General features: G+C 44.1%; 1 protein-coding gene across 1 annotated transcript in view; it reads left to right on the forward strand.

The window, feature by feature from the left end:
* The first annotated feature begins 117 nt into the window (after positions 1–117).
* The window catches only part of LOC135525604 (cysteine-rich protein 2-like), a 22,323-nt gene continuing 7,440 nt past the window's right edge, over positions 118–15,000 (forward strand). Inside the window, exons 1-2 of the mRNA XM_064953323.1 lie at positions 118–251; positions 13,969–14,063. Coding sequence (XP_064809395.1) covers positions 209–251; positions 13,969–14,063 — 138 coding nt within the window. The 5' untranslated portion in view covers positions 118–208. The remainder of the gene's footprint in view (positions 252–13,968; positions 14,064–15,000) is intronic.

Raw genomic sequence — 15,000 nt, forward strand, 5'->3', positions numbered from 1 at the left:
TGCCCGCGAGGCGCTCCTGTTCTCCCGCCCTGTCTGTGACTGACGGCGAGCCGGACCAAAGAGGTGCAAGAGGCGGAGGTTATGCAAATGTAGCGCGGTGATGTGAAAGAGATGCTCTCAGCGAATAGAGCAGCACTTACGCTTGAATGAGATACAAAGACAACGTGGACACAGAACTCTGGTTTTTCTTCGATAAAACCATCGCAACATGGCTTCAAAGTGTCCCAAGTGTGACAAGACAGTGTATTTTGGTAAGTAAACTTGATTTCCTGACTCTTATCTGACATTATTTTCTGGTGCACATGGTTAGCTGAGATTTATTAGCGAAATAACACCCGTGGGAAATTATGCAAAGAGTCAGTGCAACCTGCTACAGCTAGGTTAGCCCGTTTTAGTTAGCTAAAGCGGGGTGTTTTACACAAAGAATAATGTAGAAAACATCCATACCCAAAATCACAACATTTGTGGGCACAATTTGTCATTGTTTACAAAAGCTAGCTACAAAGTGTCTGTTCATTATCAAGGAGGGCCAACGTGAATAAACAGAAGTCTGCATTATAGCTGGTGTTTTTAATAGCTAATTGGATTTGTAAATGTACTCAATTAGATTATTTTTCTCAACCCTTATGGTCCTATAGTATTCAGCCTGTCACGTTCCTGACATTCCTAAAATAAGAGTAACCCATTTTTAGAACAACCCATTTTAATTGACTAATACGTTGCAGTGTAAATACGTTAGTCGCAATAGAGGATAAGACGAGTGCCTGAAAAACATCCATTCAATCTCACCAAAACTTGTATGTATGTATGTATGTATGTATGTATGTATGTATGTATGTATGTATGTATGTATGTATGTATGTATGTATGTATGTATGTATTCATTCAAATGATTTAAAATTCCCAAAATATTGGATTAATCTCTGACACTGAACTATGACGTAGCCTAGTAAATGTGTTGTGATTGGCATTTGGCTTTGGAGGTTGCTGCACAGTCAGTCCTTGCTTACTCGGTCAGTGCCAAGTATGTGATCATGCCAAATGTTCAATATGAAGGGAGGCAGTGTGACCTTATGTTCCAGTCAAACTGGGTCAGTTCCAAACCTGCTGTTCCATCTCAACCATATGCCCAGATCACAAACAAAGATACCAAACATCTGCTTGGGCAGTGTGGAGACTTTATTTATTAACACACACAGGGACACACACACATGCGTCATATATAAGTTGATGTCATGATGAAATCAGTCACCCGATTGCTAGGTGTACTGTATCTGTGTGTGTGTGTGTGTGTCCATGTGTTTTGTTTTGCTGTCAGCATGGAACAAACAATTATTCCTGGCTAGTTCTCATCCTGTCACGAACTAACTACATCTCACACACATCACCACCTAACAGTGCATGAAGCTTCCATGAGGTCCAAATCAATTTAGGGAGTGGAAGCGTCTGTCATATTGTAACAGCAAAATAGGCTGTGCACATCACAGCTGCTGCTCATCCTATGGGCCAATGCCAGAGTCCCTCAAGTCAGGCAATTGTTTGCATACAGCAGGCAAATAAGATTTCAGTTGAGCACCAAATACCATTATATGACATACTGTATAACGCTGCCTCTTTTACTCGGTTAGCCGTTCTTTGGTGAGTCATGTCATTGCCCCTAATTTCTTTATTTTTATGTAACACACAGGGCGGTAACACAGACAAGTCATGTTTTACTGAGACTGCGTGTGGGGTGAAGTTTTCACATCACAGTTGGGTGGAGTGCTGCCTGGGGCACCATGTTTATCTGTAATGCTGTATGGGGCATCATGTTGATGCTGTATGGGGTCGATGCTGTATGGGGTTGATGCTGGGGATACTGTAGCTGTATGGGGTTGATGCTGGGGATAATGTAGCTGTATGGGGTGGATGCTGTTTGGGGTTGATGCTGGGGATACTGTAGCTGTATGGGGTTGATGCTGTATGGGGTCGATGCTGTATGGGGTTGATGCTGGGGATACTGTAGCTGTATGGGGTTGATGCTGTATGGGGTTGATGCTGGGGATACTGTAGCTGTATGGGGTTGATGCTGTATGGGGTTGATGCTGGGGATACTGTAGCTGTATGGGGTTGATGCTGTATGGGGTTGATGCTGTATGGGGTTGATGCTGGGGATAATGTAGCTGTATGGGGTCAATGCTGTATGGGGTTGATGCTGGGGATAATGTAGCTGTATGGGGTTGATGCTGTTTGGGGTTGATGCTGGGGATACTGTAGCTGTATGGGGTTGATGCTGGGGAAAATGTAGCTGTATGGGGTCGATGCTGTATGGGGTTGATGCTGGGGATACTGTAGCTGTATGGGGTTGATGCTGGGGAAAATGTAGCTGTATGGGGTCGATGCTGTATGGGGTTGATGCTGGGGATACTGTAGCTGTATGGGGTCGATGCTGTTTGGGGTTGATACTGTAGCTATAACTGACAACAGTCAGTGTCGTGTCTAGATCAAAATCAATCAATCAGATGTATTTTATAAATCTCTTTTTACATCAGCAGTTGTCACAAAGTGTTATACAGAAACCCAGCCTGAAACCCCAAAGAGCAAAGCAATGCAGATGTAGAAGCACAGTGGCTAGGAAAAACTCTCTAGAAAGACAGGAACCTAGGAAGAAACCTAGAGAGGAACCAGGCTCTGAGGATTGGCCAGTCCTCTTCTGGCTGTACTGGGTTTCGGGACGTTCAAACGTTCATAGATGACCAGCAAGGCCTGATAATGCACGTGATGGCAATAGAGCAAGAGTCTCCCAACTGTCTTTTCAAGCATGAGCGCTACTTATAAAAAAAATGAAACAATAGTGTGAGCTACAATTATTTTTTTACAACTCTTCCACGGGTCCTTGGTGTACAAGAGAAAGTAGTACCCAATGTTTTCTGTCAATATACCTGGTAAAATATTGGTTAATAAGCAATTCTAAGGTGGGGCCTATAAAATCTGTGATGTTTTCTCTGTTGTATTTTTCCTGTTTTTTAGATATTTGTTTGTAACTACGTCACCGCCACATCCAGCTTCTTCACCTGTGTGATCGTCTGTGGAGGGAGGGGGAGCTGAGGAGTATTTATTTCTGTAATAAATAAATTCTGATTGGCTGGGCCCGGCTCCCCAGTGGATGGCCTTGGCTCCCAAGTGGGTGGGTCTATGCCCTCCCAGGCCCACCCATGGCTGCGCCCCTGCCCAGTCATGTGAAATCAATAGATTAGGGCCAAATTTATTTATTTAAATTGTTTAATTTCTTTCTATGAACTGTAACTCAGTAAAATCATTGAAATTGTTGCTTACTGCATTGATATATTTATACAGTACAACTATAGTAACCGTTTTTTACTGGGAATATCCTAGTTGATTATAGGGTTAGCCCTGAGAGAACAGTCAGTGAAGAGATCTGTGTGGGTTTGTCTGCATTATAAGTGATTATTGAAGAGTGAGTGAGTAACTAAGTCTAATAACAGTTTTGGTGCAGGAAGTGATGAGGTCTGGTCTGGGCGAGGTCTGGTACTGTTCTTGGCTATGCTGCCCTCTGCTTAGTTGGAACTTGGAACATCAGGGTGATGTCACTCAGGAGTTCTAGAATGCTACTCTCAAATGAAGGAGCTGTGCTTGCTGCCTTACTTACTGCCTCACCTACACAACTCTCTTTAACCACCTGACCTAACTCCCTTCAGCTGGGAGAAAGTGTTGCTACTGAATGTGCTACATGGATTCAAGCAGCATGGTGGTTGACATGTGCCTTATAGTTCAAGCCCGCTATGCACCGTGCCCCCTACTGTGGAGAATGGCTATGCCAAAGCAAAAGATAATGCATCTTAAAATAATTTTAGAATTTGATGTAGAAATTACTTGAGCTATGTTTGCCAGTATGGTTTGCCTTTGCCATCTGTAGAGAAGGAACATTTACATTTAAGTCATTTAGCAGACGCTCTTATCCAGAGCGACTTACAAATTGGCATCGGGAACCTCCCTGTCTGCACCCAACCTAGTCCTCCAGCAGCTGGCAATGCCCAATATTGGAACAGTGTGTGTTTTATCCCTACCTCTCTTTATGGAGTCTGTCATTTGAAACCCTTTATGGTGCCACTGTCTGGAATGGAAACTTTGTCTTCTAAAGGTAATGTGTTATTATTTTCCATTTCTTCGTTATTGGGCTGCTTTTAGCAGATGGTGATATTTAGTCTCCTCTAATTTAAGGCAAACGTTGACTGTATTAGAGGCGTTTCAAGCCATTGCAGTCATCTTATTTGTTGTTTTATTTTCTGTGTTAAATCTCTATTTAGCCTCTTTACTTATTCATAGCTTTCTATTCCATGTAGAGAATCTGGACCAGATTACATAATCAATAATATCAAGTAGGTGGGATGTTTAACCTATATTCAAGATTATCATGGATTTAGGCAAATTTCATGAAATCCAAAAATAAAACCTTAGTCTAAGTGTTGGCAGAGAAAGAATGTAGAATGTCCCCTTGGGTTGTTGACATGAACTCTAACTCCCAGAGTGCATGGCTGCACATTCGTTAGATGAAAGTTCTAGTGTTCCGAGTTTCAACTGCTGCAGCTTCACATGTGAAACTGTATTGGAAATTAAATGCACATGGACTATCGATTGACATATGACCAGGACAGATACCCAGAGGGGTGTGTGTGGTGGCATGGCTCAGTAAACCAAAGTTAAACCCGAAAAGGCCTAAGGGGACCAATATAATGGGAGGCAGCATCTCCTGTGCACAACATGGTAACAAGGAAGAGAATGATGTTGTGCTGCTATGATACTCTTCTATGTTGAATCTCTCTCTCTCTCCCTCTTTATCCTACTTTGTCTTTCTAGCCCCAGGCCTTGAATTCCTCTCCTGAATTTAAGTGGGGGTGGGGGGGGGCATTGCTTTGTCTTTATTTAAAGCGAGACACACAAGGCTCTTTCTGTCTCTTTGTCTGTATAGTAGCTATACTTGTGTTCTTTCTGGGTTCGAGAATACTTTAGTCCTCCTCTTAGACAGGCTGTGTCAGGGCTGAAGAGAAGAACACCCTATTTTCCACTCAGTACACTACACTCCTTTATCCCACGTGTACACACACACAGCAGGGTTTTCATTTTTTTAAACATTTATTTTATTTAACCAGGTAGGCAAGTTGAGAACAAGTTCCCATTTACAATTGTGACCTGGCCAAGATAAAGCAAAGCAGTTCGACACACAACAACAGAGTCACACATGGAGTAAAACAAACATACAGTAGAAAAATAAGTCTATATACAATGTGAGAAGGTAGGTAAAGGCAAAAAAAGGCCATGGTGGTGAAGTAAATACAATATATCAAGTAAAACACTGGAATGGTAGATATGCAGTGGAAGAATGTGCAAAGTACAGAGACATAATTGGGTGCAAAGGAGCAAAATAAAGTAGGGAAAGAGGTTGTTGTTTGGGCTAAATTATAGATGGGCTATGTACAGGTGCAGTAATCTGTGAGCTGCTCTGACAGTTGGTGCTTAAAGCTAGTGAGGGAGATAAGTGTTTCCAGTTTCAGAGTTTTTGTAGTTCATTCCAGTCATTGACAGCAGAGAACTGGAAGGAGAGGCGGCCAAAGGAAGAATTGGTTTTGGGGGTGACCAGAGAGAGATACCTGCTGGAGCGCGTGCTACAGGTGGGTGCTGCTATGGTGACCAACAAGCTAAGGGGGGACTTTACCTAGCAGGGTCTTGTAGATGACCTGGAGCCAGTGGGGTTGACGATGAGTCTGAAGCGAGGGCCAGCCAACGAGAGCGTACAGGTTGCAGTGGTGGGTAGTATATGGGGCTTTGGTGACAAAACGGATGGCACCGTGATAGACTGCATCCAATTTATTGAGTAGGGTATTGGAGGCTATTTTGTAAATGACATCAACAAAGTCGAGGATTGGTAGGATGTTCAGTTTTACAAGGGTATGTTTGGCAGCATGAGTGAAGGATGCTTTGCTGTGAAATAGGAAGCCAATTCTAGATTTAACTTTGGATTGGAGATGTTTGATGTGAGCCTGGAAGGAGAGTTTACAGTCTAACCAGACACCTAGGTATTTAGACACCTAGATCTACAAATCTTATTCCTCAAATGGTAAATTGCATAATAAGCACGCTTCCCATTCGCCAAGTGCCTATAGGCAACAGTAGGCTTCAGCGCATCACACAACACTTTGCAATGAGCTGGAGGAAGTATGCATTTTGAAAACTTAATTGATTAAAAGCTGAAGGTTTTACTTCATATTATGAGGCACGACTTACCTTAATTCAAACTAAGATGTGACCATAGAACTGCAGAGGCAATTCTTTTCTAAAGACTTCCATATACTATTGAAACCATGTAGCCTATTTCTCTCATGTTCTATTGGTTTTCAAATCAACTTTCTTTCATTGTCCAGTAGCCAAAGACAGTCATATTCCTATTAGTAACCCATGCTAGTTGTTGCATCTTTAGGTCTCCCCTCCTTCTAAATCTCTGATGGATATTTGTTGCTGTCACGTTAAACCGTTTGCATGTGCGGTGCAACAAGTTTTTTCCCGCTAACTTCATTATGGAATGAACAAACCCGCATAGCAGAAAACAAATAGAAGCCTGAACACTGATCCTGTGTAAACTCTGCTCTGAGAGATGAACTGCCCTCATCGCTCTGACCTGCAGGTGGTTGACTCGAGATGGTTTCTTACAGAAGAGATATGATCTTTAAATAGATTTGACATGAAGGTGTAATTTGGTTTTCATCTATCTGCAGAAAATCATTAATAATTTACTCCACCCAAACAGTTACTGGGAAATGGCCTTTTTTTAGTAGACATTTTGTAAACGATGTCTTCCTGAGCCTTCAATATTCAGCTGAACAGGGTGAACTAAAGCCCCTTTATTTAATGCACTGACTGCTCTCTCTGTCACTCTAAAGATTACGTGAATTTCAAATAGCATTTGGTTTCACCACTAAACGACAACCAGACCACAGGTGTAAAGTAATCCCACATAGAGTATCATAGGTTTTGTCTACAAAGTTTCATCTGCCACGTGGTCTATGGATATGTCCCAAATAGCACCCTTTGTTCCCTAAATAGTGCACTACTTTTCACCAGATCCCTGGTCACTTTAAGAATAGGGTACCATTAGCAGTCACACAGTGCTGATTCCATTGTAACATGCCAGCACAGTAGTTGTCTGGAAAAGAGCCATGTTGGCCCATATGTAGACTCTCCAGTTCAGAACACAAGGTCCTGACTGGTTAGTGTTTAGTGCACATGAGTTAGGATTGAGGGTGAGAGAGGGGGGAGAAAGAGCAACGGTGAACTAGGCAAGGCAGAGTGTCTATAAAATAAATGTGTGCTTTGCTTGAGGCTCCTCTCTCCTCTGTTTTTGACCAGTACAGACAAACAGACAGGAAGACAGTTATTTCACTGCTTCAATGCGCTCCAGGATGCAGCCTGGAGAGAACTTTTACGTCAGCAAGTCACAAGGTCACAAATTTCATGGAGGGACGCTGGGACAGAATGAGAGCGGTAGAGAGAGAGAGAGAGAACCTGGCCTTGATTGAGGCGACAGGCGACCTCCAAAGCTGGGGGAAGTTAGGCTTGTGTCCCTATCGACCCTGGTCAAAAGTAGTGCACTACATAGGGAATATAGGTTGCCATTTGGAACATAGACTAGTTTATTTTGCACTTGTGTTGCATCAGCCAGCCGGAGGGAAGAGTTGCTTGTCCTGACCTGAACACACAATCTACAGAGGGACGCGTCTAATGCTGAATCACAAACCAACCCCTTACTCTTGAGCCACTTCTGTAGATCTGAGAGGATTAGATGGGTGTATATACAACCTGTCCACCCAGCCCATCAGAAGGCATAAAGACGAAGCTTTAAGCTACACTATTACCATAATGTCTATGGTCTTGGGGCTACTTAGAAGTTCAGATTTTAGAGGGCCTCCCGAGTGACGCAGCAGTCTAAGGCACTGCATCACTACAGATCTTGGTTCGATCACAGGCTGTGTCGCAGCCGGCCGCGAAACCGGGAGACCGATGAAGCCACGTACAATTGGCCCAGCATCGTCCAGGTTAGGGGAGGGTTTGTCAGGCCGGGTTGTCCTTGTCCCATCGCGCTAAAGCGACTCCTGTGGCAAGGCCAGTTGTACGGTGTTTCCTCCGACACATTGGTGCCGCTGGCTTCCAGGTTAAGTGAGCAGTGTGTCAAGAACAGTGCAGCTTGGCGGGGTCGTGTTTTGGAGGACACACGGTTCTCGACCTTCGCCTCTCCCGAGTCCGTACGGGAGTTGCAGTCTTGTCCCATCGCTGCAGCTACAAATAGGATATTAGAAAATGAAAAAATGTGGATTGTAGTGAGCTGGATGCTGGAAATCAGTTGAAATGTAATGTATGTAGCCTTCACAGTTTGAGAGTGAGTTTGATCCTAGTGTCCAATTGGATGTAACTGGTACCTCATTAAATCAAACCAGATTCAAAGCCAGGGTCAGGTAAAGATGTCAGATTTAGGCTACAATGCCAACCTTTGCCATGGGACTGTGTAAATGTTGAATAGCCATTGTCTTAAACACAGCAAAGGTCATTTGGCCTCGAAGGTGTATGTTTATTTTTACCACCATTGTATTTAAAAGGGCAGATTGGGGAGAGGATGCAGAGGGGCCACGTGCTGAATGTTGTTCCTTCCTGTCTGCTGCTGGAGACGAGAGGATACTCTTTTCGCCCCCTGCACCTGGTCACCAACCCTATAGGCCTCCCAGTCCTCAGGAGTCAGGTGCTGTGCCCCACTTCTCATTCCCTGAGACTGGTGTTAGCTATCAGCTAGATCTGGTGCGGTGCCCCACTTCTCATTCTCTGAGACTGGTGTTAGCTACCAGCTAGATCTGGTGCGGTGCCCCACTTCTCATTCCCTGAGACTGGTGTTAGCTACCAGCTAGAACTGGTGCAGTGCCCTACTTCTCATTCTCTGAGACTGGTGTTAGCTACCAGCTAGATCTGGTGCTGTGCCCCACTTCTCATTCTCTGAGACTGGTGTTAGCTACCAGCTAGATCTGATGCAGTGCAACACTTCTCATTCTCTGAGACTGGTGTTAGCTACCAGCTAGATCTGGTGCAGTGCCCCACTTCTCATTCTCTGAGACTGGTGTTTTGTTGCCAAATAAACTTAATAAAATAAATAAAATAGACTTAATTTAAATGGATAGAGTCCCTTGTTGTAAGCTATTAATTCAATATTTGTCACGAGGAATGTTCTTCATCCAGGGCTTGTAGTGTTTTAAAATAGACCTTCTCCAGATGCTGGTGGGAAAGAATGTAGCCTAAGATGGAGTGACGGGTGAACTCTAATGAAAGAGGGAAGTGGAAACGGGATCACTGGTCAGTTGCACAACCCCAACAACCCCTCTGAATCAGAGCGGCTTGGGAGTCTGCCTTAATGGACATCCACGTCATCGGCGCCCGGGGAGCAGTCGTTGGGGGCTAACCGCCTTGATCACGTCATATGATGGAGGGGTATAGTTAGTAGAATACTGTTCTCACATCTAGCCAACTGTGGAAATGCTGGAGCTGTTAACGATCTTTGTGGCTATTGTAGAACTACATGCATGACATCTAGAATGAAACACGAACACACACACACACACACACGTATCAGATATGAGTGGGCGGAGGTCATACGGTGTCATCCTGCTGATTTGGATTTTAGTTAAATTGTAATCCAGTTTTCATGTAATTTGATAAGAAGGTATCACTATCCCATTGACATTCCTCCCTGTTCCTGCTGCTGTAGTGTTGCATGTAGTTCAGCTGTGTCATTGTTGTTCTAGGCAGAGTAGTCTAGTCATTATTTGCCTGTGATGACTTGTTATACCTTGTTTAACAGACACAGAGATCCAAGGTAAGCTCAGTTCAGCTCATCCACTTGGCCTGGGTTGTGTGTCTGTGCGTTTGCACGCGCGTGTGTGAGACTGTGTGTTTGCGTGCCTGTGTGATGTGTGCATCCCGTGGCTGTGTGTGAATTGTGGCGTTTGGGTGCTTCTGGCTCGTTTGGTGTTGATAATTAAGCAGTTGTAATCAAGTTGTTTGGAACACTATCCCGTTGAAGCTAAGCACAACATTTTCAGTTATGCTGTCATCAAACTCACAGCTGTCCTGTAGGACTTTCCACATCCTCAGCAGTGTTTACCTTGTTAACTCGCATATCCTGAGGATTTCCCTCTGAGCTCCAGTGTGTTTGTTTACACTAGTGTTCACTCATTATCATAACGAGGCAAGGGTGATGGTGGTGACCTTTCATTAGCGGGTCAACGTGGAGCCTTGTAAAAATGTAGAACTTTTACGTGTGTGTGTGTGTGTGTGTGTGTTAGGGACACGGTTATCCGGGTATCCTAACGGACGTTAGTATTTGGTTTCTTGAGCTGTGTTCATATAAAAAAATATATATATATCGTCCTATTTTGACAATGAAAAAGCTTTGTTATAAATTAAATGAGATGATCCTTGTGACATTATTCGCTTCACGGATATACTATGATGCATTTGAAATACTTAATTTAATAAAACAAACTTTTGAATGTAGTTTTCAGAACCATGCGTTGAGCTCTTGCTGCACATTTATCCACCCAGGCTGCCCTGACATCGGTATGCTATGTGCCCTACTTTAACTAGCAATGACTGAGGGACACCCAACAGAGTTTACACAAGACTTGACACAGATCAACTTTTTGTAACACAATCAGTTCTATCATGGCAAAAATCACTGTTGCTTTTAGAGAGAGACTACAGAGAAAAGAAGCCTGTTGCTTTTAGAGAGAGACTACAGAGAAAAGAAGCCTGTTGCTTTTAGAGGAAGACTACAGAGAAAAGAAGCCTGTTGCTTTTAGAGGAAGACTACAGAGAAAAGAAGCCTGTTGCTTTTAGAGAGACTACAGAGAAAAGAAGCCTGTTGCTTTTAGAGGAAGACTACAGAGAAAAGAAGCCTGTTGCTTTTAGAGAGACTACAGAGAAAAGAAGCCTGTTGCTTTTAGAGGAAGACTACAGAGAAAAGAAGCCTGTTGCTTTTAGAGAGAGACTACAGAGAAAAGAAGCCTGTTGCTTTTAGAGAGACTACAGAGAAAAGAAGCCTGTTGCTTTTAGAGAGAGACTACAGAGAAAAGAAGCCTGTTGCTTTTAGAGAGACTACAGAGAAAAGAAGCCTGTTGCTTTTAGAGAGACTACAGAGAAAAGAAGCCTGTTGCTTTTAGAGGAAGACTACAGAGAAAAGAAGCCTGTTGCTTTTAGAGAGACTACAGAGAAAAGAAGCCTGTTGCTTTTAGAGAGACTACAGAGAAAAGAAGCCTGTTGCTTTTAGAGAGAGACTACAGAGAAAAGAAGCCTGTTGCTTTTAGAGAGACTACAGAGAAAAGAAGCCTGTTGCTTTTAGAGGAAGACTACAGAGAAAAGAAGCCTGTTGCTTTTAGAGAGAGACTACAGAGAAAAGAAGCCTGTTGCTTTTAGAGAGACTACAGAGAAAAGAAGCCTGTTGCTTTTAGAGAGACTACAGAGAAAAGAAGCCTGTTGCTTTTAGAGGAAGACTACAGAGAAAAGAAGCCTGTTGCTTTTAGAGGGAGACTACAGAGAAAAGAAGCCTGTTGCTTTTAGAGAGAGACTACAGAGAAAAGAAGCCTGTTCGCTGCCACGTGCATTTGCATCATTCTGATTGGAGATTGAAGAGATTTTTATTTAAATTTTATATTATCCGGATATCTGAAAAAATGGTATGATATATTTTTCGAATAGTGAAATAATGTCCAAATGCCCATTCCTTGTGTGTGTGCGTGCGTGCGTGCGTGCGTGCGCACGCAGCATCGTATAGGAGAAATGGTTGTTTGGAGGACAGCCAGGGGATAGACAGCTGGGTATCCTTCTCTTCTACTAACACACACACACACACACTTCAATCCCAGACAGCCCTTTCACAACCTCTCTCCTCTAACAATAACAGCAACCCTTTAAACTGAAGAGCTGTTTTAACTGGTCTCTTGATCACCTGTCCCTCAGACAATGACAGAGGACTGGCTGGCTGACTGGTATAGGCTTCCATCCCGTCTCACTCATACACCTGTTAGCTGGCCTGTTTATCATCTAGCTAACCTGTCCCTCACACAATGACAGTATGTTAGCTGGCCTGTTTATCATCTAGCTACCTGTCCCTCACACAATGTTGGCTGACATAGCCGTGTGTCCCATCCTACTCATAGGCCTACATTGTCTGTCATCGCTCCCATTTGATAAGAAATCATTGATCTAGGCTAATCTGTGATTCGGTTAGATTACACTGGAGCTGTGTTCTACTGTCACTGTACTGTTCTGTTTGTGGGAGGTCCAACAACTCTAGCCGTTATCCTCCACCGCTCTTAGGTTATTCTTTTGTGCAGTTGACAGTGAGAAGTGATGACAATGACTCTGATTGGGCAGTTTATGTTCTCTTTCCAATGGGGAGTTGCTGACAATCCTTCTAACAGTCCTTCTAAAATAATCCTCTGTCTCCATGCGGGAAGAGAGGAGGAGAGAGGGAAAGGGGAGGTGTAGGAAGCGGGAGGAGGGAGGTGTAGGAAGCGGGGTCTGGCCTAACTTCCGACTGATTGTGCCCTGCCATTGTAAGAGAAGGTGTTTCCTGTAGGGAGCTTAGCTGGTCATGCAGACCTCAGGACCATTGTCTGGAGGGGAGGAGGGATGGAGAGAGGGAGAGCGAGGAGGAGGAGGGAGAGGGGGCAGGTGGGAGGGGGAGAGCGGGCAGGTGGGAGGGGGAGACAGGGAGGGAGGGTTGTAAAATTGGAAAGGGTGTGGGGAGAAGGGGGATGTGGGGACAGGGATATAAAGGGATTTGGGTTAGCTGCTGTTGAGACCCTGCTGTCCAGCCATACCCTTCCTGATGACCTCACAGCAGCTTCAAGCACGCTCAGGATCATAATACCCACTTCTCTATTTGACTAATAGACTACCGAATAGGAATCAGTGGAACACAGAAAATCATTATACTAACTACAGTGTAAAGCACTGAGGAGCTCCATTCTCCCTCTAGTGTCATCTACTGTAGAGGAGTGACAGTTACAATGGGTTATACAGAGGTGTATAAAGACCTTAAGACTACAGATCAAATCAAATGTATTTATATAGCCCTTCTTACATCAGCTGATATATCAAAGTGCTGTACAGAAACCCAGCCTAAAACCCCAAACAGCAAGCAATGCAGGTGTAGAAGCACGATGGCTAGGAAAAACTCCCTAGAAAGACCAAAACCTAGGAAGAAACCTAGAGAGGAACCAGGGTATGAGGGGTGGCCAGTCCTCTTCTGGCTGTGCCGGGTGGAGATTATAACAGAACATGGCCAAGATGTTCAAATGTTCATAAATGACCAGCATGGTCAAATAATAATAATCACAGTAGTTGTCGAGGGTGCAGCAAGTCAGCACCTCAGGAGTAAATGTCAGTTGGCTTTTCATAGCCGATCATTCAGAGTATCTCTACCACTCCTGCTGTCTCCAGAGAGTTGAAAACAGCAGGTCTGGGACAAGGTGGCACGTCCGGTGAACAGGTCAGGGTTCCATAGCCGCAGGCAGAACAGTTGAAACTGGAGCAGCAGCACGGCCAGGTGGACTGGGGACAGCAAGGAGTCATCATGTCAGGTAGTCCTGAGGCATGGTCCTAGGGCTCAGGTCCTCCGAGAGAGAGAAAGAGAGAGCATACTTAAATTCACATAGGACACCGGATCTTAAGAGACCTTAAGACTACAGTTATAATGGTTTATACAGAGGTATATAAAGACCTTAAGAAGACCGATTTAAAAGGAAGTGAAGTTGTTGATTTCAATCAAAGGAGGAAATGCTGCTTTATTTAAATGTTTTCTCTAATAATCTTCTTCCCCCGCCCTTTCCCTATCTCTCTGTTTCTCCTTTCTTCCTCTCTCTCTCTCTCTAGCTGAGAAGGTGTCATCACTGGGGAAGGACTGGCATAAGTTCTGTCTGAAGTGTGGCCGCTGTAGCAAAACCCTGAACGCAGGAGGACATGCTGAGGTGAGTGATGAACAATGACATCAACAAACTAAAATGGTCCAAGCACACCAAGACAGTCCTGAAGACGGCACGTCAAAACCTATTCCACCTCAGGAGAGTGAAAAGATTTGGCATGGGTCCTCAGATCCTCAAAAGGTTCTACAGCTGCACCAGTGAGAGCCTGGTATGCTGCTCGGCCTCTGAGGCACTACAGAGGTCCTGGAAAGGTCCTGGAGCGCAAAGTCTAGGACAAAGAGACTTCTAAACAGCTTCTACCCCCAAGCCATAAGACTCCTGAACATCTGGTCAAATGGCCACCCAGACTATTTGCATTTCAGATCCTTACAGTGAAATGATCTTAATTTGATCTGTTTCTCACAGCAGGAAAATAATCCTGCAGCAACAGGAAATGTATATTATGTGGATTATAATTCATAAACATTTTTGTAGGGGTTGATACATATTTCGTAATGGAAAATCAAGGCTGCAATTTCTAAGTGGAAATTACAAAGTTAAGATGCAACATCTGTAGATCCACCTGGTATAGCGTATGGTAAAACCCCATGTTTTATTTAACTAGGCAAGTCGGTTAAGAAACAATTCTTATTTACAATGACGGCGTACACCGGCCAAACCCGGATGACGCTGGGCCAATCGTGTGCCGCCCTATGGGGCTCCCAATCATGGCCGGTTGTGATACAGCCTAGATTCGAACCAGGGTGTTTGTAGTGACGCCTCAAGCACTGAGATGCAGTGTCTTAGACCGCTGCGCCACTCGGGAGTCCCCCAATGCAGGCCTCAATTTTGTATTGACTATTTGACACACGCTCACACACACACACACACACACACACACACACAGATGGATCAGCAGCTCTCAGAATATCACTGAAACATGACCATCACTGAACTATAGGCCTACAGTTTAGCCTACAGCTGTACACTGTAGATTTGCGGC

Source organism: Oncorhynchus masou, chromosome 32 (genome assembly GCF_036934945.1).
Source record: "Oncorhynchus masou masou isolate Uvic2021 chromosome 32, UVic_Omas_1.1, whole genome shotgun sequence".
NCBI lineage: Eukaryota > Metazoa > Chordata > Actinopteri > Salmoniformes > Salmonidae > Oncorhynchus > Oncorhynchus masou.